This window comes from Falco peregrinus, chromosome 3, assembly GCF_023634155.1.
Source record: "Falco peregrinus isolate bFalPer1 chromosome 3, bFalPer1.pri, whole genome shotgun sequence".
In the NCBI taxonomy this organism is placed as follows: domain Eukaryota; kingdom Metazoa; phylum Chordata; class Aves; order Falconiformes; family Falconidae; genus Falco; species Falco peregrinus.
The window spans coordinates 95,238,304-95,261,807 of record NC_073723.1 but is presented as its reverse complement, the minus strand read 5'-3'; the positions used below and the strand labels follow the sequence as shown (position 1 = coordinate 95,261,807).

At 39.1% G+C, this 23,504-nt stretch overlaps 1 protein-coding gene across 1 annotated transcript; it reads left to right on the top strand.

Moving 5' to 3' along the window:
* The first annotated feature begins 1,771 nt into the window (after positions 1 to 1,771).
* On the top strand, positions 1,772 to 18,310 carry EEF1E1 (eukaryotic translation elongation factor 1 epsilon 1). Its single transcript, XM_055800105.1, has 4 exons — positions 1,772 to 1,932; positions 3,686 to 3,886; positions 10,484 to 10,579; positions 17,656 to 18,310. Exons 1-4 carry the CDS (start codon positions 1,825 to 1,827, stop codon positions 17,794 to 17,796), a joined length of 546 nt encoding a protein of 181 aa, XP_055656080.1. The 5' UTR covers positions 1,772 to 1,824; the 3' UTR covers positions 17,797 to 18,310.
* The last annotated feature ends 5,194 nt before the right edge of the window (positions 18,311 to 23,504 follow it).

The window sequence follows — 23,504 nt, the reverse complement described above, 5'->3', positions numbered from 1 at the left end:
AGTGCTTTGCAGATGTTAATATAAAAGATTGGATAAATTCCTGCAAAGGCTTAAAAATCCACTCACAATTTGAGAATTGCTCCCCACTCAAATAAAAGGGTCTGTGGCCAATTTCAGGCTTTCTGCAACAGAAGGTACAAATCTAAATGTCATCTTGTATTAAGATAAAGCCTTTCACTGAAGAACCATTTGTCAGGATCATCTTATTTAAGGCAACTAACGCAGTGATAGCCCTGAATCTGTATTTTGAAACTGTCAGTAGTAGGACAAGACTAGCTCCTTAATTTTGGTAGAAATGCTGGTCTGGTATTTAATAGTCTTCCATCAAGAATGGCACTTTGGTATTCTGCACAAACAAGACTTGCCGGTCTAAAATTGTTTTAATTTCTAACATTTATGATGAGACACAAGTATGACATCTGCAGCAGGGTATCTTCAAAAAGTGAAGATACCTAGAAAGGTGATTACATCATGTCTTTAACAAATCTCAGACACAGTAACGTGCAATTAAATCAGACTATTTCAAGGTCAGCTCAGATTTTGTGTTTTTTATCTCTTCACTGCTGTCCTTAACATGCTTTTCTTAACCTCTCATCCTCCTCTTCCTTTGATGCCCCCGATGGATGCATTTAGCGGTTTGGTTCTGTGTGATCTTCCTTCCTTCCAGCCACAGTATCTCTAGTTAACTGTAACTTGCTCTGAAACTTCAGCTTCTCTGCTAAATGTGGCCACACTTGGGCAACAAGTGCCACGCCTGCGGGGTGGAGGAGGGCAGGGCCGGTAAAAGGACAGATCAGCAGTGCAAGTCCAGCAGCCAAGGCTCCCGAGAAACCCGGGGGAAGGCGGAGAGCGCCCGCCCAGCTAACCAGAGAGTGCCCCCCGATACCAGAGGGCATCGCCCCGTGTCACCCTGCGGTTGCATGAAGCGACCCACGGAGCCCAGCGGCGGCCGCCAGGGGCCGGGCAGACCGGGCCACCGCGGGCGGGGACACGGGGGACAGGTCGCCCCCGCCCGCCTCCAGCGACCGAGCAAGCGCAGGGAAGGCCTCTCCCCCCTTCCGAGAGGGACGCAGCCCTTATTCCCGTCGGAACGGGAGGCCGCCTCCCCCGCGGCACCAACCGGCTCCGGCAGGGCCGGCCGGCGGGCGCGGTCCGGGCAGCCCCTTGCTCGGGGAAGCCGCGGGGCTGCTCAGGCCCCGCCGCCGGTGGCCGGGCCCTGGAGCGGCGACAGGGCCGCCGCGGGAGCGTTTCCTCCTTTCCCTGCCGGGCTGGGGCCGAGAAGCCGCCGCCGCCCCGTCACCGCCCGCCCCGCCGCCCCGTCACCGCCCGCCCCGCCGCCCCGTCACCGCCCGCCCCGCCGCCCCGTCACCGCCCGCCCCGCCGCCCCGTCACCGCCCGCCCCGCCGCCCCGTCACCGCCCGCCCCGCCGCCCCGTCACCGCCCGCCCCGCCGCCCCGTCACCGCCCGCCCCGCCGCCCCGCCCCCCGACCGAGCCCCACCCAGGGGCGTGGCCGAGCCCCGTGCCCCGCCCGCTGCGCCCGCATGCGCAAACCACCGTGTGGGCAAGGAGCGTGTGCCCAGGCTGCGCGTGCGCCCTTCGTCACCCGCAACTTTTCTCCCGCCCCCAGGGACTTCAAGGCAAACCCTGGCTCGGCGCATGCGCTGGCTGTGCCGAGCGTCTGATTGGCTGGCCGGCCCCTTCAAGCCAATAGCAGTGACTCTTCCTTTGGCGGTGCAGTCGTTCTGTCTTCCAATGGGATTGGCCGTTGTTGTGAGGTTGCGGCTGTAGCTGCCCTTCCTTTCCCAAGTGATCCTCCGCTGAAGATGGCGGGTGCTGCGCGGCTGGGGCCGGGCGTGGAGGAGTTGACTTTGCTGGAGAAGTTGCTGGGCCTGCCGAAAGGGAACAAGTACGGCGTCCAGGGGGAGCGGAAGGTGAAGGGAGCGAGGGGGGGGGGCCGGGAGCGGGCAGCGGCGCGGGGGGACGAGCGGGCGGGTGGGTGTCCACTGGCCCCTTTCCCCGGCGGCTTCTTCCCTCGCCCCTTCCCTTCTTGGCCCGGCGCGGCGATTCCTCCGCCACCGGTGCCACGGTGGCTGGGGCCCCCCGGGCCCCCCGCTCCGGAGCGGGCTTAGTGCTGGCCTCAGCTGCGCGTCCCCGCACGCTCAGCGTTTCAGCGCTTCCCCTTGAGTGGGGGTCGTTCCCCCCGCCCCCCCCCCCCCCCCCCAACCCCCCAACCTTTCCTTCACCGCCCGCCGTAAGTTGTGGCTGTAGGGCCTCGCTACCTGCTCGTAGGTTCTGGAAACATCTTCCCTGTGCCAATGGGAGGGTTGTCGTGTGTCGTTGGGAGGAATATGGGCTTAAAATGTACTTGTTCCTACACTGCTCTTCTCCCTGTGTTTTCCTGGGGCCAGTACAAGTTGTGTCTGTGCTGGGGTAGTTAAATCATGTGAAAAAAAGATTCGATTTTAATATCAGAAGTGCGTCTGTAGTGAACAGTTGTTACTCTTAAGTCTTTTGCTCTTTTAAAGTAGATGTCTTGGCATTTTAAAGTTCGTGTGGAAACACTAAGTTTCGTGGTTTAAGAGGCACTTGATGCATGCAAAATGTAATATGAAGCTGAGAGTGCCACAAACATGTGAGGGCTTTTGCATGGTCCTTTTGGAGGACAACTGAGAAAAGAAGCTATGTAGTCGCCTTAAGTTTTTGTATGGGGCTTTTCTCGACTTTAGTCGTAAACAGTAAAAAAAGTCCCAAATATCAGTATATTCATTCTTTGGTTCCAAAAACTTCCTTTATTATTTAACAACCTAGCTGGTACTTTAATGCTATTACTGTAAAGCATAAGTCTGAAAAATCAAGTAACTAGATTTGTCTAGTTTTTCTGACTGCATCTTCAGTAGAAAAATTTAATAGTAGTCAAAGATTCTTGCTACAATTGCAAAACTAATAGTAAGCTTTCAATTTGTAACTTATGTTAAATCAGAAGATAGAAGGGCTCCCCTGTGGTGTCAGATATTTTTAAAAAAGCATTTTAATCAGTTTCTCTTTATCATTTTATGTCATAAATGACTGAATGGGCTTTAGTCTGTTGAAGTGAGTTTCAATTAATTCACTTTATGACATTTAGTGATTCTTTTTCATTTCTCATGGTTGAACATGTGCTAATGATACTAACAAAGTCATGGTTAAAGCTAGAGGTGTGTTGTGTTGTCCTCCCCTGTAGTAAATTCTGTCAGAGCATTTTGGAATAGAACAGTAGGTATGAATAAGCATTTCAGTAAGTCTGGCTACTGGTCTGCTCGGAGAGAAATGGGATGCTACTGACTACAACCTTAAGTGAGAGTTCTGAATCTGAGATGGACTTAAAAGTTAGTTAATAAGATTTCTGCTAGTGTTAGAACAAATTATACTATTTCTTATTAATATTGGCAGAATTTGATTAATTGGAGCTAAAGGTACCTTGGTTTCTCCATGTGTGTGTGTTAAATACATTTCTGTAAGAACTGAAAATCAACTAACCCAAAGAATAAAAAGAGAATGTACTTTCTTTTACCATTACTAGCTTGTTAATACTTCTATATTCTGATGTATTGCTTTAAAGATTCTTTTGAGGGGCTATAAAAAAATAGCTAGTCTATAGAGACTGCTTTTTGAATGAGTTTAGTATTACGCTTTTCTTTCTTCCAGGTTCCTGTTCTTCAGACAAACAATGGTCCTGGTCTGACAGGATTAATGACCATAGCTGCCCACCTAGTTAAACAGGCTAAGAAAGACCAACTGCTTGGAGGTACTGCAGAAGAGAAAGCTGTTGTTCAGCAGTGGTTGGAATATAGAGTGACTCGAGTAGATGGAGGCTCTAGTAAAGAAGATACTAGAATAATTCTGAAGGTAAGGAGTACTTCATTACCTTGCCGCTTGTTTTGGAGCACATGCAGTGCTAATGTATGTATGAACAACCAATTAATAACACTGAGCAAATGCTGAAGACTTGACAGTATCTTTAAGTACTGGCTTTTATTCTCCTTGCTGCTTTTCACTTTTATTGACAAAAATGCCCCAACAATGTGAAACAGGAGGGAAGACAGCTTAAACTGTAAAATATGTGAAGCAGAGCTCTTACTGCATTACAACCACAAAACACGCAAAACTACCCAGGGTGTTCCGCACAGTTTAGAGATTATTCAACTAGTCTCTTACGAGCCATGATTATAACGTGGAGATTATTCAACTAGTCTCTTACGAGCCATGATTATAACGTGGAGATTATTCAACTAGTCTCTTACGAGCCATGATTATAACGTGGAGATTATTCAACTAGTCTCTTATGAGCCATGTAGAGACACCAGTTTCTTACCATCTTCATAAACCCTCAGTTATAAACAAGTGGGCGTTGTATTTCAAGATAACACTGCTCTGATTGTTTTAAGAGCTATTCTCATTGGGGTTTTAATTATGAAGTACAGGCCCTACTTGATGTTGTAGTAATTGGTATTGATATCAAAAGGAGTTACTGGACAGAATTGTGTGTGAAAAGTGAAATCGTAAAGGAATCTCTGCAGATCTGCCCTTCATATCGAGCTACTTTGTATGGAGGTTTTGGTCTGCTGTATTAAACTTTAATTGTAGTCTAAAGCTTACTTCCTCTTAAACAGCTGGAAGCAGAAGAGAGAATCTCAAGGGTCACCCTGTTACTTAAGCAGCCACATGGCAGGGGGTAGATGGCAAAACTTACTTTATTTTCCTTCTTGCTACTTGTGACTGGTAATTAGTATATTTGCAGTCTTTTGGGAACAGAGCTTGAAGAGAAAACTTGCTTTGTAATGGTAAATGCTAAGGCCTGTGTTTACTAGGTGTGTATGAAACGGAAGGGTGGTTTAGATGGAAATCACACGATGCTCCAGTGCTATTAGTGAGTCTGGATTTAGAATTAGCTTTGTGAGCTGCAATGTATTGGAAGGTTGACTTTACTTGAGGCTAGCAGAGTCTAAATACTTTTGACTTCTGTTAGATGTGGTGAATCTAAGTCAACTAGAACTATTGCAGGAACTGAAGATAACTGAAGCAGCGTTCAAGAATTAACACGCTGTGTTGCTTAAAATCAAGGAAAATTTTACATCTTAAAATAGTGTGAAGCAAAAGCTTGTTAGTACTCTGTGCTTTTCAAACACAGCTTCCTTGATCTTGAGGACTTGGAGTATCTTGCCCGCTTTAACAAAGTTCAACTTGGTGAAAGCCCTAAAGAAGCATTTCTTTCACACCTCTGATTATATAATTATCTTGATTTCATTGTATCTATGGAATATCATTGATTGGTTAAGCACAAGTTTTGTTTACATTGCTTTTTTTGTAACTTCTCTGGTCTTTTCTGTGTGCAAATGGTATCAGACCCTTTACAGTCATGGTTACTCTGCAGATACCACATGAAAACTATTTACCCCTTGGGTTTTCAGAATATGATTAAAGGAGGCATTGACTAATCGGGGTTCAACTTGAGGTTTAGCTGTACTTTGAACAGGTGGTATGACTAGGTGGCCCTCAGGGGTCTCTCTTGGTTTTTTTGTTGTATTTGTTATAATACTTTATGGCAAGTATTAGATAAATGTCAGTCCTTTTTTTATAAAAAATTGTGATGCCTTTTGTTCTCTCAAACTGAGAAGACCATATGAGGAAAAAAACTTAAGTTTTTACCTTTCTTGCCCTTCTATCATATAAAAACCAAAAGCTAATTTTCTGTCTATATATGTAAAATCAAGTTTTCCAAGCAAAGCAAAATTTTCTTACTGAGAAACAGTCGTCACTTGAAGGAGAATCTCTGCCTTTATATTCTAATAGATATTGCTACTTTAAAATTTTGCTGTGGATTTTTTTTTTCTTAGCAGAAGAATTTTTGACACAGGGCTGCCGTGGAATTGTTCCAGCACTAATAATTTCATAGTATAGCAATTAAGATTTTTTTTTTAATTTGTTCTCTTGCCACCATGATTAATCAGAAAGAGGCAGCCTACCATTAAAGTCTACTATGTCAAAAGGGAGTACGGGTGAAAAAAAGAAAAACGAAAATGGGGAGGGAAGTCTGAAGTTGTAGTTTTACAATATGTCTGGAATACACAATGGCAGTCTTGGGACAGTTGCAGCCTAGAGCCACGATTTATAATAAGCTGTGCCAAAAACAGTTCAGTCACTTCTGCTATAAACTTGAGGCTGCCTCTATTTAACCATTAACTTAGGTGATGTGGTTCTGAAAAATGTCAGTAAATAAGTGGTTTAATGTTTGTTAATTTGAATAGGAAGGTTCTTCTGTTTGCCTTAGGAAAATAGGTTCTCATATTGTTCTTAACTGATGTGTTGACTTAATCTGTTACTTGACATTAAAACAATCATGAAGTAGTTGGACCACCTCAACCAGGTTTTTTTATGTTCATTCAGGGTAAATGCCATACTGTTCAGAAGTGGCCAGTGGAAGTGCTCTTGGATTTTTGTCTGACTTTGATTTGCACTCCTGTTCTGGACAAAAGTGGGAGCATTACCTCTGGACTGTTCTTCAGCAGATATGTAGGAATGATGATTGTCAAGAGTGATAATAACCTAATATCTGATGCATTATGTTACCTTTCCACAGGATGAGAGTGTTTTCCTTTGCTTGCTTTGGTTAGTGATAAATTAAGCTGCAGAGAAAAAAAATATCTGGAATTTACTTGTACTTGAGTACTTGTGCTGGATAACTAGTAGCTTTTCAGCTCTTCTGGGAAGGAATTGAGAACTTTGTGAAACACCTGTGCCATCGAATGTCTAATTAGATGCTAATGAATTCCTTTTCCAGATCAGGTTTAGCCCATAGTTTGCCAGTTCAAAAAGTTTTTTGCATGAGAATTAAAAATGTGGGCTATGCCCTGACAGTGCAGTTCTGCTTTTCTTGAGTTCTGCAATGTCAGAAGCTTTCCTGAGACATTTGAGAGTGCTCAGCTCTTTGTCTTTGTGTGGTGCCGTATAAAGGCATTTAGGGCATAAATGACCTCGAGAATATCGCTGACTGAAAGGGTATGAAAGGATGTAAGGGAAGTACGTACACCAGCAGTGTGTTGTGGTCAAAACAACCCAACACAAAACTGGATTATGATTAGATCCATTGTGTAAGCTATTGAGTCATTGTAAGAAGCAACTGTTACTTACCTGAGCTGCTGTTTCAACTTGCAATGACTGGAAGGGATTCAGTCACCTTAACAGATGAATTGGATTACAAACAATTAGGTTGCATACTTAAAAGATAGTAAGTGATACTGTAGGGTAGCCGGAAGTGTGCTGTGGATAGGATGTGTTAAGCTGTCACTCTAGATATGGGCTGTAAATTGGATATTTTGCCATAGAACAAGCAAATGGAAATTCATCAGTTAGTCCATAAATAATGCAACATCTCTTCTTCTCATTACTCTTTCCCGCTCATACCCAAAAGTGGAATTGGAATTGCTGCAGTTGTTCAGCACATATTAGCGCATCAGACTGAAGTTATGCCTTAAATACCTGTCTGAAATTTCAGAAAGGTTTCCCAAAGGATTACAACAATAACTTTATATAGTTGCAAGCAACTTCCAAGACTTATTTCAGTCATTTAATACTGGGTTTGTATATGCATAATCAATTTAAGTAGTGACATGCAGTACATGAAGGACAATGATACAAATGACAGCTAACAGACCTGAATTTCTTGGATGTAATAGAAATTCAAATACAGTTTTGTATTCCAATTTTCATTAATCTCGCCAGGACAGGAACACTATTTTAGTTTAATACTATGGTCACTTAAAGATTGACTTTCAGGAATTTTATCACAGTTGGCTATTAGCCAATAATATAATCATTTATGGGAAGCATAACCCACGAGGCAGGATTAACTAAATGTGCCTAGTGCACAGGAGAAAAAAAAAAATTTCTGTGGTGTTTTGGAATTAGCTTGACATACAGAATGAAATCAGATTATCTGTCTGTTTTATGGAAGGAAAGTACATGTTCAAAAACAATTGTAAACTAATGCTAATTTATCCAAGACTAAACCATTTTTGTCAAATTCCATTTGCTCAGTTAGCTGACTTCATAAAACTTGATGAACCAGAATAAATAATTATTCATGCTGTAATGGCTTACCCTGCCTTTAAAGTTTTAGGATTTTTTTATTGATGAATATTTTGAGTATACATGCACAGTATAAAACTTAAGAATTAGCATGCCATAACTTCTTTGATGCAGAAATCCAAAATTTTGAGCAGGGAAATAACTGTGTTAATTTTACCTTGAGACATAATGAGCTTTCTAATTTACAAAATCCTGATTCCATAGCCTAGATAAAGAAGAAAAGGGGTGAGAGAGGGGGGTAATATAATTTCAGTGGTGTTACTTCTCATTATAATACATGTTGAATTTCTGGTTAATCAAAACTGAAAATACTGGTCAGAGAACCTGTGTCAGAATAGTTGAGTTTGAGGTTTGTTTTTTTTTTCAGTAGACAAATCTTCCTGCAAGCTTTTTCTTAACATTGCATTTGCCTTTGTGTTGTGTGTTTGAAATTCTGCAGAGCTGTAGTTACATGTTTAAAGTAATTTGAGCGCTAACTAACATGACCAAAGCAGTAAACCAGTCTAAAGAAAAGAAGCTACATAGCCAGGGGCAGATGACCTTACAGAATTTTAACTATGCAGGGGTTAATATTTTTCCCTGATTTGCTCTAATAAAAGAAATCAAAGTAGACATGAGGATGTTTAAATATTACAGAAGGACCAGAGTCCTGTCATGAAGAAGTTATCAAAGAGATAGTAAGGTGGCATAATGGAGTCAAACTTGTCAAATGCAAATGCAAGGTCAGATGTTTTAAAGTCTCAGCATTTTAGTTTTCTGTTTTGGGTTTTTTTACATATGCACTGTAGGATATCTCCATGTTGGTAAAATTATGGAACCACAAAACCTACAATATGCTTAAGGCTAAATGTAATTTTTAGATTGTTTGCTAATTATTAGCCCTCTTCTCCTTGCCCTAGACTGCTTCTTAAAATGAAAGGTTGTCTTAAAATGGAACATGCTGTAATCTATACTGAAAAACTATTTCAGGGAAATTTGAAATGTTAGTTATGTTTAAGCTTTTTAATTCTCTTTCTGGGACAGGGAGAGTGGGTGCCTTCAGGAAAAAGGTGTGCATTTACTACAAGTTTTTTCAGCCAGCAGAGGAATAATAACAAGGAGAGTTTCCAAATCCAGGGAAAAGCTAGGAAACTTTTCCTACATTTCTGAAAATAATACTATAAAACTAAGGCTTGCTTATGCTAGCATCAGGATTAAAGTAGATAATTTCATTTGCTGTTACATCTATTTCTTGAGGGAAATGGGGCAGAAGGATGCGTAAACAGTGTGAGAGGTAGGTAAGATGTGGAGAAAAGGAAGAAGAGGTAAAGAGGTAGAGCCGCTGTGTGATGCCTGTGATCTCAGAAGTGATACACATGAGTGATGGTGAGAATGTTGGCATCCTGTTTTCTGGCAGAGAATGACTGCCTACAAAAAGCCATGAAAAACTCTTCCAGTAATACAGATTTGAAATATTTATTCACTGAATCTAAATGAAAACTTCTACTATCCACCCGTATAGCTTCTGATACGGAATTGTTGAGAGAGGGATGATCTTAAAATGCTGAAGCAGTGCTCTCGTCATATGTATTTAGATAGCAACTGAATTGACAGTATCTGTTATTAAGAATTGCTAGCAGTGATTTCAACATTAATAAAAGCAGTTGTAAAATGATACCAGCTGATGGGTATTAAGTTTCTGGCACTGAGCTTGAAACACATTGTTTGTCTCCCACCCCAATATCCCTTTGTGTTTCCCTGGTTCTCTCACATTGCAGTTCCAGAACTTTGCTGAACTGAAAGTTTCCAGAACTTTTGCATTGAGTGAGTCCTGGAGGGGAGGAGAAGCTGCTGCTGAAAGAGCAAAATGCTCTCCTTTGATCATAGGACTATATTTTCCACTTACCAAATGTTAAATGTGTAACAGCAGTGCTTCTGAGTCATATGCACTAATGACAAAAGATGCACAACTCCTGCATTTTAGAATTCCAGTAATCTGAAGTCAGGAAAAGACAGATTTGCAAGTATTTCTGTGGAGTTAGCTTAATATGTAAAATAAATCTCAGTTGTATTTACAAAAACTTGAGTGATGTAAGTGGGGGAATTATGAAAAATTATGCGTTTGTTTGGAGACCAACATTTAAATTCTATTGAATTTTTGCTGTCAAAGAATTATGATACTTCAGTTATCTTGACACTTTTTTTGGATTCTTTTCTTTTAATGTCTTTCTCCTTTGTTCAGTTGTGAAAAATTAAAGCGGGCATTTATTTTATATGCATGGTCTTCAGAGGTAGTTTTCTATTACTTTTAACAATTGCCTTAATATTTTGTCTTACAAAGTCAGTACTACAGCAGTATAATGACTTTTTCCTTTTTAGGATCTTAATTTACACCTTGAAGATAAAGTCTACCTTGCAGGAAACATTTTTACCTTAGCAGACATTTTGATGTACTATGGACTGCATCATGTCATGGTAAGTGTTATTTGCATTATTTTTATAAATACAGATATCATAATTGTTTATCTAAAGGGCAGTTTATTGTTGAAGTTGACTTGCTGAATTGATCAGTGACAATTACAGGACAGAAATTGAGAGGTTTCTTACAAGAACTTAAAAACAAGATTTTGTGTTCTTTTTTTTACTCTTTTTAATATTTAGCTATGAATCTGTCAAAGTAAGTATTGTCTGTAGTGTCCAGAGTGCTTTACTTTCCTCTTATGTAATGTAACAAGGGCAATAGCTATCCCTGTGTTTCTGGGTATGAGGAATCAATCTGTTAAAGGCTGAAACATGACTGGCTTACAGAAGTACATGGGGAAATAGATGAATCAAACTGCAAGGATGTGTCAGAACTGGAAGTACTAACCATGTTAGTATTGGAGAAATACTGCTGGTGCAATGAAAAATGTACATAAATTAAGCTCTTGAAGGATGAATGCTTGTAAAAGTGTGAGCCATAACAAAATGTCTCTTGTGTTTCAAGACTTAATGTTAAGACTTGATAATATCCAGTATATGAAAATGGCATGGGGAGTTGGTGTGTAGGAGGAAAAAAAAACAACAAGAAAAAACCCAAACCTCCAAGATTTTGTACAGAATTGAGGTGTTGAGATTCTTTGTAGTCAATTCAGGGTTTACTATGAAGTGCTTATAAATCGTTGCACCTCAATTCTGAACCCCAAGTGGTAGTTTAAAGATGAAGCAGTAGAAGTTACTTGTATTTTGGTGGCCGGAATGTGATTGTAAATGAGCTATCCTTCTCTGCAGTGGGTGCTCCTGGAAAAAAAACAAAGGACTTGCACAAAAAGGTCTGCTAAATTCTTGGGAAAAGATAAAAGCAGTCAGTTTCACATTAGGAAAGGGGGGGAGATAATCAGAAAAAGATGCCTCTGGCAAACATGAATTTAACCAACTGGGTGAATGGTTACTTAGTACATTTAAAAGAAGGTCTCTGGGAGAAGTGTGCAAGAATGCTATGCTTCAGAACAGAGGCTGGGGCAGGGAAGGGGGGGAGATAAAATAATGAAATACTATCGGAAATGAGGAAGAACTTATATGGATCTTCACTGTCCAGGAGTAAAAGTTCAAATGAGAGTGTGTCAAGCAGAGGAGAGGGAAGGGAAGCTTCATTTCTGAAGGTTTTTGAAAACATGTTGGAGTGAGTCACTTAGAATTAATTCTGTTAAATCTTATTTGCCTTGTAAAACACCTTTAGTAGGAAAGGTGTGTTGACTAGAGTGTCAGAATGGGTTACCTTTCACATATCATATGTAGACATAGAAAAACATTTAAGTAATTTCTAAATATATGACTGTATATGCTGTAAGAGTACGAGTTCAAAGGAGACTTTTTTTTTTAAAAAAAAAGACTTAGGCAGGGGAAAATAAAGCATATTTTAAATTTAGTTTGCTCTGGAGTAGACCACCTAATCAAGAAGAAAAGATACAAGTTATTGCTTTGGGAAATGGAACAGATGGTAAAAACAAATGACTTGGTGCTCCTGGGTGCCTGTAACCATCCAGACACTACTTGGGACAAGTTTATATTACAGCATCTGTTTCTGGAATGTTTGATTTCATGGAAGATAATTTTCTGAATCAGAAGGGTATATATAATGGGGTGGCTATCCTAAACAAAGAGGAAAATCTAGAGGCTACTAGCTAGGAATAGCATGTATTCTGAAGCTTTCAGAATTGGTTAATATTAGTACTTAACTATAGGGGTAAGATCTTGAACCGTAGAATTCTGTGATATTTTTTTTATTTATTTTTTTTATTCCCACCCCCTGCCCTGTAATGAGAAGCAAGTATGCCCAGAGCTGCTTCTCCACCCTAAGCTTTAGTGTGGTAGGAAACTGCTGTATCTCTTGATGTGATGAGGTCCAGGGAAGCAGTTGGTCATATTTACCACTGTTTCAGCTAAGCCTTTTAGAAAATATCAATACATGTTTCCTATAGTCCTTCAAGAGAGGAGGTAGTAATGGGAGGCATGGGGGTGGTGGTGGAGATCCGCAGTTCTTGCTGTCCATCAAGCTGTCTAGAAAATTGATATGAAAACGTTACTGATAATGACCTTCAGGATTAATCTGCTTTCATAGACTTGACAACTACATTCTAACAGACATTGGTAATAGGATACTGTAAATATTACCGACATGCCATGATCATCCCAAACGAGTCAAGTATTATTAAAACTTCAAAAATCTTCTGCTGCACACTTCATTGGAAGGGTTTTCAAGACCACCCAATCCTTTTGGACCCAACCCAATTGCTCAATTCTTCACCTGTGGTTTCATTTTCCTTAGTGTTTCTGAATATAGATCATACACCTTCATATTCTTCCCCTCCTCCCACCTTCATTTTGCCCTTCCCATTGTCTGGTGGGGCGGGGGCGGTTCTGGAGCCAGATTCTTCACTGTCCAGGCTTGTCCGTTTTAACTTACTAATAGTTGTCTATTGAAGAGCAGCAACTCTTCATTTTGCAATTGTATGCCGTTCTCTTAGCCTTCCTCTCTCCTAGTTATCTTCAGCACAATATTACTATGTGTATAAAAATCCATATTGTGGAAAAGGAATTAGTATTTTAATGAGTAAGTCAGATTCACAGGTAGTGTTGCAAGCTTTGTGCGGACTGAGGCTATTTTGAGTTTTATGAATTAGAAATAGACACTTCTAATAAGGTAGGAACTAAATTGTATACGTTGTTACACTGCATCATAATACTTCTTGGGTGTTTGACCTGTATCATGCTTGATATTGACTGTCTAAGTGAACTTTTTCAATTAATGTGATTTACATTGTCATATGTAATTCCTTGTTTCCATATGTCTAATATAAATAGTCTTTAGACACTTTTACTTAAATACGTATGTGGATAAATACGTATGTGGATAAATACGATGAACAATGAAGTTTTACTGGGTTAAAGCATAGATTGCAGAGAAAACATGAATTCGGAAGCATTGCTTGAGGATAGCTCATGCAATCTGTAAGCATTACATTCCCCCTGTGGTAATGAGCTTGCTTTCATATTTTTTTTTATTATTTAAAGTAAAAAAAAATCCCTATTTTTTTATTAAGTATTTTCAAACACCCTGAGTCCAGTTCTCTTTAAGAGAAATCGTCAGTACAAAGATCGATCTGGGTTTAGACTTGAAAAATTTGTCAGAACAAAAGTAGGTCTCCAATCTTTGTTTGACTTGAAAATTTCTTTAATAAGGTCTAGAAAATAACTGCTGGGTGAAATCTCTATCTGCAAATTGAAGAAGCCCCAGTCAAAATTCTCAGGTCATGTCAAGTATAAAACAAAGTAAGTTTGCTCTTATCTTGTCAGAGCTACCGATACTGAATAATAATTAGACTGCAATAGTTTATTTTCCAGTTAATTTTTTCCATAATGAGCATTGATGAATTTTTGTTAATATTGATATGGTGCTTACCTTAGTACTGGGATAACAGTCTTTCCTTCTAAAGAATGCTAGAAATGGTATTTTATACTGTTTTTTCTAATTCAGTTTAAGAAAAGATTTAATTTTAAGCATGTTACTTTAACAGCATAAAATTAGTCAAAACTGTGTGAAAGTTCATTATTTTGTTAAATACACCATTCAGCTGTTTTTGTGTTTTCCCTTTCCCTCATATCTAAAGGCTAAATTTAAAAAGTGAGTTATCTTATCCTTTCCTTGATGCCGAAGAACTTTAGGTGCAGGCAGGTTTTTAGACTTCCCATGCACATGCAGGGTGTGGGAATGGGAATTTATGCCTGCATCCACAGCACTACTGAAAGCAAATATAATTAAAGCTTGTGTATTTATAGCCCTTCTAGAAACTCTTCTGGTTGCATTGTATGGTGACCACCCTGGTTACCCTTTGTGAGTTTTATGGTGAAGAATAAGACTTCTTTTTTTTTGGGGAAAAAAAAAAAAAAAGCCTGTCAAATTGAGTGCCTGCTTCTTTGCTATTAAAATAATTGCTTTAATAGCAAATAATTATTGTAACAGCAGAACAGCAGCCTTTCTTAACTTGGGGGAATTATCTAATTTAATGAGAGAGAACAGAAAATACCCATCTAACAAAATGTTGTAAAAAATGCCATGGAAGTGATCTCTAAACAATTAACCTAAGAGTTATGTTACAAGTGAAAAGTAGAGCATGCCACAAAGTGCTTTTTAATGTATTTCACTGATAGGGTACATTATGTAAATAAGTAGAAGTATCTTGTGTGTTATGCCTAGAGTACAAAAAGAGGGTTGTTATTAGAGTAGCTGTCTGGTTTTGCCCTTCAGATATTTTTTCACTGCTCTGACAGAATGGAGAACTAGTTTTCCAGACTTTATTTTTTATTTACATCAAAGAAATGTGAAGATTGAGATTTCTCAGTATAAAATTATGGGAAGAAGATACTGTATCTGCTGCGAAATCTGAAGTTTAGTTCAGCATTTTCATAAGAAATTGCTTATCCATTAAAGACTTTGAAAAAGGGTATTGTAATTATAACTTTATGTACAACACTCAAGGAACTTGAGTGTTTGGTATTTTTTAGTACCTGCATACGCTTACTTTTCTTTGAGTAATTTTAGATAGCCTTAGAGTACACATGTTCTTTTCATGCTCTGTGTTGCTTTGTAAATGGTTCTACATCTTCATACCAAGCACCAGCTTCCAATTACCACTAATTACAACAAACTGTAGGTGATCAAAAGCATTTTTCCCTAAATGACGCTGCATGGATTTCTTTTGTCCTGAGTATACTGTACTTGGAGAAGCTCAGGTAATTTGTGAAGCACTCAGTGTTACCTTTTAATAACTTCCACCTTGTAGTGCCTTTAAAAATTCTGGAGTTTTTCCCTTTACCAGTGTTGTTCTCTTCCTCTTGACTAATGCTGATTAGCTCTTAGGTTTCTAGCTCAGCAAAATTAGTAAGTGGCTGTGTTTTAATTGATCTGTCTGTGCACTTCTTTCAGACTATGCAGCTGTAGGAATAGTTTGTTTCCATGCCAGCAGCAGGAGAAGCAGATACTCATGTACTACCTGAACTGGGGTTCAGAATTGAAATTGTTGTTGTGGAAGTATGTTGACAGTGCTATGTTTGTATTCTGGTGAGTGAGTCCTGTAGGAAGAAGAGCTACTTGGGTTTAGGAGCAGCTGTGAGATCCCTGGTTTTTGCTTGTTGCCACAGTTTGAATGTTCCTCTTAACAGAGCTTTAATGCTCTGTGGTGTTGGTTTAGAATACCTTTCTGCAACTTCCTGAAATTCTTCTTCCTTGGTATTTTTCCAGTGGTTCCTCTTGTAGCATATATATCCTTACCTTCTTTTCTACCTCTACATGTTTAAAGCTTTCCAGTTCTAAGCCAAGAGCTGGGCTGTGTGAGAGGACAGTAAGGAGAAGCAGCAGACATTATAGGTGGCCCTTAAAATATAAAGGGCTGGTGTGTCAGGAGGTAAAGTTTAATACAAAACTTAGTTTTAAACACCAGCTTTTCACTCGTACAGCTGAGTAAATGAGTATGTATAGCTGCTTTTGCGATTTAAAGTTTGTTGGAACATACTTGTTTCCAGCTGTCCTGTGCCCAAGATGAAAGTTGCAGGGAACCTGCATTATCCATGAAATCTGGCATTTGCAGAACAAGGCATAAGGCATATGCCATCTGTTTAGCTTTTGAGGAGGGGATTAACCTTGATTAGCTTTAGAAGTCTAAACATGAAAAATATTAGGCATGTCTGTCTAGTGATGTCTGTTAAAGCTATCCTCTACAGGTGTGCCCTTTTTCATTGACTGCAAGTGTTGTCAAGGTTGACTAAGTGAAGCTTGATGTCTGCCTTAGCTAACTGAAAATGAAGTGTTGCGAGTCCCGCACTGAATGGTTTAGGTATGGGTGAGGTAAGTTAGGGTAGTTGATGTGAAAATCATGTTTTGTTTCAGATACAGTTTTTATAGTCTCTTTTGAGGACTACCCCATTTGAAATTCAGTTGTAGTAGGTTAATGCGAGGAAACAGCTTATCAGTTTCGAAATAATTTAACTTCATTACAGGGGAATGAGGAGACCTGAAATTGCTATTTAAGGAACAGTAATACAGGATGGGAATAGTTTTTCTACAGCTGGCTTGAAAGACTCTGAACTAATAAAAGATTTTGCTGCAAATTTGGGGATGTTGCCGACTTGAACTTAGACGACTTTGAAAGGTAATAGTTAACATCTGTAATTGTAGATGACTTTACCTGAGCCAGTCCTCTGATAAAAGTAAAGGTAGGCTTGAAGCACTTCATTAATCTTAGCCCCGATTCCTGTGGCAAGGAGCTGTTGCAATGGTTACGTGATAGTTGGAGGCTTCTTCCTGACTGATCTTACAGCTTTTTGATGTGGGTTAAAATAAGCAAGTGAATGTGCTGTTGACTTGAGAACTCTGGTAAACCGCAGAGCCTCAAACTGTAGGACTAAGTGATGGTACTTTGTGAAGTCTGGACAGGTTTCCAGTTTGTTTTGCTGTAACTTGACTGATGCCATTGCTATCTTAATGTGAGCTAGCCTGTCTGAACAGTTAAGTGTTAAGCTATGCTGTTGCTCAGTAACTATTGTATGACTCTTGCTCAAATTTTTCTATCCAGTCTGAAAAAAACCTTACTCCTATACTTACAGTACACTTGAAGTACAAAGTAGTTGCTTTTCCTGTAAGGCAAGACCGCCTGCTAGATTAATGTGAAAGACTTATGCATGTTGTGGGACTAACTCTTCCGTGCACCCCCCAATACTTAACCCCATGAATAGATGCATTGAAGTCAAGCAAGCTAAGGCCCTGTTTCCCCCTCTTGTATCACACAAGTGTACATTCCACACTCCAGGTCTGTTCATTTGAGTAAATTAAAAGTAAATGTATAGTTGGGGCTGTGAATTTTAATATGTGAAATTAAGAGAGAATACTGCTGGCCTGTTTGTGAGTTGAAATCGGCTGTAAAAACTATCCACTTTTATTTTGCCTTACCACTTGTTAATACATTGATAATGCACTGCCTTTTCTTACTGGTGCCTTGTATTTCTTCCCAATGCAGGTGGACCTCACAGTGCAAGAAAAGGAGAAGTACCTTAATGTGTCTCGTTGGTTCAATCACATTCAACATTATCCAGGTGTCCGACAACATCTGTCTAATGTCGTCTTTATCAAGAACAGATTATACACTAATGCTCATTAAGGAAAATCTTAATGTCGGGTTGGAAGGGTGTCAGGGAGTTTAGAAGTTATACTGTCCAAAACCACTAACTTGAAAATAATGGTTTGTAACCTGTATGTGAACCAAAACTGTTGATCCCTCAGATAATAGAATTGCATTGAATTGGTATTGTTCGTTCAAGAAGTTGAACTTAACTAAATAATTGTATCATGTATCTGATTAAATGCAGCAATGGTAGAAAGATGGGAATTGAGTTTTAATTCACTATATTTTAAAAATGAAAAGTTATTTCAATTAAATATTCCAGTGTAATTATAGGAAAGATTTACTTATTTTCCTTCAATTATTCACTCCTGCTATTTATTGAATTTTTACCTATGTCCCGCTTTCTCTCCATTTTATTTTCCATGGATGTTTACACTAGTTTTGTAAGAGTTAAGAGCTATATTGTGTGCCAAGGATGTGAAAAAGGGAACATGCAAATGTTACAAAGTATTTATGTGACTGAATAAATTATTTTGAAATGTAGTCTTAATTTGGCTGTGGAACTTTCTAGTTTTTCTTCACTAAAGAAAATGAACATTTTTAAAGGTTAGTTCACTTGCTACTTCATTTTTAGTTATATGGACTTTTAATTCTAGAAGTTTCTTTCAAACTGGGTAATAATGCTAGTGTTTTTCAAGATTTTGCATATCTCTTTCAGACAGTATTCACACAACTCCCAAATGCAAGCTTTGAGATCCTAAAAAAAAAAAAAAAAAGCTGACCCACCCCCCCAAAAAAAAAAACCCAAACAAAAACTGGGGGAAAATAACTCGGATTAAAATAACAATGAGCTAGTTGGCAAGCAAAACAAAAGCATGTTTTAGTTTGTTTTTAAAACCAAAGACACTTGGATGGGTCATTTCACTGTAGAATGTGGTCCCTCCATTCTTCTCTTGAGCAAATTTAAAAGCCCTAACATAATGCCCTAAGGATGTATCTGAATTGGGTAATTACCTTCTGCACAATTCAGTTAACCTTTGTTTCAAAATAACTGGAATTACAAAAATATTTTTGATACTTTAATTGATAAACTTTTGTTGCTTTCTACAACAGCATTCAGCAAGCGACTTCACTTGTACATTTTTTTTTGTCCTAACTTGTGTGCTGCTTATCTACCATAGGTAGATATTTTCAGCAGCTGTTTGAATGTTACAAGGCCTTAAGAAAAAAAATAAGGATAATGAAATAATTAAAATATATCCTAACACATAAATGGATAGAAGAATATGGCATGAGTAAGCTTAACTTGGATAATTCCAGGCTCTTTAATAGGTGTTTTCTGTATATACATAATTTCTCAGAGGGTTTGCAGGCACACAGTGTTACTTTTAGGAATGTCTTCTGTTGCTAAAAATGAAAGATTTTTTGTTTTGAAAAAGTTCTTGTTTTCCAGGGGTCTTAATTCTTGGCTTCTACCATTTCTCCTGTGACATTACTCTTGCTCCTTGCTATTCAGAAGTAAGCCTTTGTAATGAGTATCTCACTGAAATCTTGAGATCTGTTCAAGAATGGTGGAGTAGGCTTTAGTGCAAATGTACATTGTAAACTTCTTTATATTTGATTACCTGAGGGCTTCAGGTTTTTACTGTCAGTACTTGCACTCTCAATTCCTGATTTATTCAAACATTTGTTACCTAGTAATACACATGTAAGTTTGCTTTTTTCCCCCACTTATGGCTGGGAGCAAGTGATGATGAGACTTAGAAAAATACCTGCACTTCTTCTAATTCTGCTATAACGAACCATTTTCTGTTTCTGAAGGGGAGCGTGAGCGGGAATCATCAGTGCATTTGGTCAGGGTTTGGGGAAGTTTCACATTAGTCTTGCAGATTTTGTTTATATATATGCTATTGCAATGAGAATGATATAAACTTTGTAAAGCGTATGTGCAAGCCTTCTTCCAAGGGAACAGCAGATGACGTTACAGCTAAGAACACTCAAAGGGAACCAGAGCTAAAAATATTGCTTAAAACAATACTGTTATCTTTTCAGACAAGTTTTGAAGGGATGATGCTAAAAAGTGTCTTTCTTTTTTTTCCCAAACAGCCGCTGTTTCTAAGTGTTGGGATTTCTCAAGGTGGCTACATGCTACTGCTGCAGTATCCCCTAGCCTCTTGTGCCAGTTTTATTTTCTCTGGTGTAGAACAGAAGTATTACTTGCTGCTGAAATGCTAAAAAAAAAAAAAAAAATCAGCTGACAGCTGAAATGTTTAGAAAAGGATTAGTAAAATTTAACTCTATACTATCTAAAAGGCAGTTGGTCATTATCATATACAACTTTGAGCATTTCAGTTTTTTCTCCCCTGTATGGAGAAACTTAAGGGGGTAGAGGGTTAAAAAGCGACGAAGGATGAATTGAGACGCTGCCTTTAGAGACAGGACTGGGAAAACCAGATGGTATCGATTTCCTCCCCTATCCCCCTTTCTGTCTAATGTCTTTTGATCATCAAGGACAATTAAATCCGTTAAAAAAAAAAAATCTAAAAAAACCCATAAAAATGTAGCTTGGTCTATCTGAGATTGTACAAGGTACATTTTTTTTACGATGATACTTCATATTATTTACAGATGAGATGTACGTGAGCTCTCGAGTTAACATTGATTGTCTGTATAGAGTGCATGGGTAAATGTTCTGCTGTTCTTAACACTACTGCCACTTGTCTTTCTGTAATATTTTATTATATTTTCACTGAATATCAGTAAAAGTGACTTTTCTCCCTTGCAACCCCCTTCTTCCTTCTTAAAATCTCAGTTGCTGAAGGGCACAGTAAATACTGTGATGTTGTTTTACTTTTGTTGCTTCACAGTTTGATGATGATGATGACCACCGTGATGTGTGGAATTTATTTTCACAGCATTTCATGAATGGTGACACACTCATTTGTTAATGTATCTCATTGCAGTATTATTTTGCATAATTGTTCTATCTAATTTATTCAAGGGGCCTGACATGTTATGGTCTTTTAAGTATGTGCCTCTAGGACTTGAGGTTGTTGCCATATGGTGAGATAGTGCTACATGACAACCTTTCAGCAACTGAAGAATTCAACAGTGAAATAAATATGATAATTTTAAGTGTTCAGTGAAATGTTACACTTACCACTTTGATTTGTCTTTTTCCCCTTGATGCTGAGATGACCAGTGCTTGCAGAGAAGCCAGGTTGAAACTGATGTTCAACTGTTGCATTGGGTATGTCGGAAATGTGCTGATTATTTTTAGTAGTCTTTTCATATGTGACTTAATTTTCAAATGAGAGTTCAGTTTGACTTCGGAAGTCTCTAGGGGCACTGAGACAACTGGGCAACAGCAATTTATAGAAAAAATCTACGTTTGATATAGGATTAGAGAAGAGTGAGTAGGAATGAGAAATTTGAGATGTGTTACACTGAAGAAGAAAAAACAGTTCCAGTTTAGACCTAGGTACAAAGAAAATCTGACCATTCTGATGGAACTGAAATGTAAGCTTTTCAGCAGCAAAACTGTATAATTTTTTTAATGATACCTTAAATTTATAACATGTTTTTTTGTCGAATTCTTTTTGTATCGTCAGTGATTCACCTACTAGGTTGGCATCCCAGTTTTCCACACAGAAAACAAGTTAGGAAATATCAGTTCTGGTTAACAGTTGACACAGTCCCATCAAGCACCTTGTGTTTGTTACCTTTCTTCACTGCCACACTGTGCTTGCTTTCAAGGTTTGCAACTATTGAATTGCCAGAGATTGTTTGGGCAGGATGTGTAACATTTGGACAGTGAAGTCTCCTGGGTAGCATCTTAACTGCTTGCCTGTAAGAGGGTCTGTTTTCACATCCTTTTCATCATTTTTTTTTATCTTCTAATCCTTCTTTATAGCCTACCCCACGCTCTTAAGTATTTTTAACTAAAGCAGCCTTTCTCCCAGGAATTTCTTGCTACTATCTGAATCTTTTGAAAAACACAGGCCTAGAGAGGGACTTAATTTTTGTAAGGTACTTCTTGAACTGCCCAATAGGTGTCCTAGCTTAGTGGAGTATCTTGATTAACTAATTCTTCAACTTTTGCTTTCTTTCTCTCACACAAACGTACACACGTTTATTTAAATTATAATTATAGCTGATGGAAGAATAATTTAGACTTCAGCGTGGGTGTGTATCCTGAGTTATTATCAAGCAGCTGAGACTAAGGTTTAAGATGGACATGAGTACTTTGCAATTGAAGACATCTTATATTATCTAAAATATATGAAAATATGATTTAGAAGTGTTAACATGGTTTTGGCCATGAAATAAAATACATACAAGTAACATGACCTATGAAGAGAGCTGTAGGACTTGGGCATCTATTCTTCTCTTGATTAAAAAGCAAGAGATGATCAAAACTCTGCTCCTCAGTGCTGTGGGTTTGGAACAGATGAGGATAAAGTACCTAAAAAGAGATTAGCTGAAAGAGGTGAAAATAAAGGAATAGATACAACTAAAATCATTATCAAGAAATCCAGCATAAGCTCTTCAATTCAGAAGTCTGGTTTGTATTCTTTCTGGTCTGCTAGCATCTTCTGTTTGCATCTCTGCAGGTGATGTATGGTTTGTCTGCTCCGTGAATCCTGAAGTTGGGAATGGAGACGTTATTGTGATTTTTCTCCCAAGTAGATTTGCCTTGGTATGGCCATAAATTGATTTTATAGTTCTATGTGTGTACAGAACCTAGTATGTGATTATTTTTTTGTACCTCTTGTTTTTGGTTTTTTTTTGCTAGGAAGAGGGATCTGTAGGCCTATTTGAGGTTTTTTTCCTTTTAATTTTCAATTTTATCACTTCTTTCAGTCTTTGGTGTGTTTCACAGTCTTTAACTTCAAAGTATAATTGCAATGATGCAGCTGCTTAATGGATTAATACATCTAATATTTTCCCCTAAGAGCAGTATTTCTTCTTTGCATCTATAATTGAATCGTGCTGCTGCTGTCCCTGACGGAAATTCCAAGTTTCATATTCACCGTACACCTGAGCACATGCTTACTCACTTGGTAATACGAAGTTTTGTTCTGGATTTATTGAAGTTGAATTGTATTTCACACATCTTTTTTGTGCTTGAATTTTATTGCAAAAGACATTTGAGGGGAGATGCCGTCGTGCGCCTCTGCTGTGCTGGGCTTTCGGATTCAGGCAGTGTCTTTGTATCCCACTGCTGCGTGTCTCAAATACTAGATTTGTAGTACTTCAGAGCCCAGCTCCAGGGCGATATATAAAGATATCACAGATCTGTTGGGGGGTGGGGGGGGGGGGTGGGGGGTGCTGTAGCAAGGGTTACTTGTTGCTGTTCCGTGCATGTTCCTGCAGGCGTGGCCTTTATTTTCCATGCTGGTAGTGACTACAGCCACTGTGGCTGCTGCAGAGCGCCGTGCATCCCACCTCTTGGTCTGCTGGCAGGCACGAGGTGAGTAATTTTTCATTGTTGCTGCATCTGAAGGATTCCCCTTTCCCCATGCTACCTTGGCCCCTTCAGGAAGATTTTCATCTATTAAACTTCCCCTTCTCTGTTGGAAGAACTAAATCTCTTTCAGTATTTCCAGGCTGGTGATCTAATTTGACAGCTCGTCAGTGATGTCTGTTCCACTTCAGAGAGGCAGGTAGCCTCGGGCTAGCCAGCTGCATTGTGGATTCTGCAGATTTGGCTTGCTGTTCCTGCTGGGTGTCATCTGTCTTCT

Excerpts from the sequence above, each read along its gene's own strand:
- EEF1E1 (XM_055800105.1), top strand. The coding sequence starts at position 1,825 with ATGGCGGGTGCTGCGCGGCTGGGGCCGGGCGTGGAGGAGTTGACTTTG. Across the intron at positions 1,933-3,685 it reads GCGTCCAGGGGGAGCGGAAG|GTTCCTGTTCTTCAGACAAA; the intron begins GTGAAGGGAGCG and ends TCTTTCTTCCAG. Across the intron at positions 10,580-17,655 it reads ATGGACTGCATCATGTCATG|GTGGACCTCACAGTGCAAGA; the intron begins GTAAGTGTTATT and ends TTCCCAATGCAG.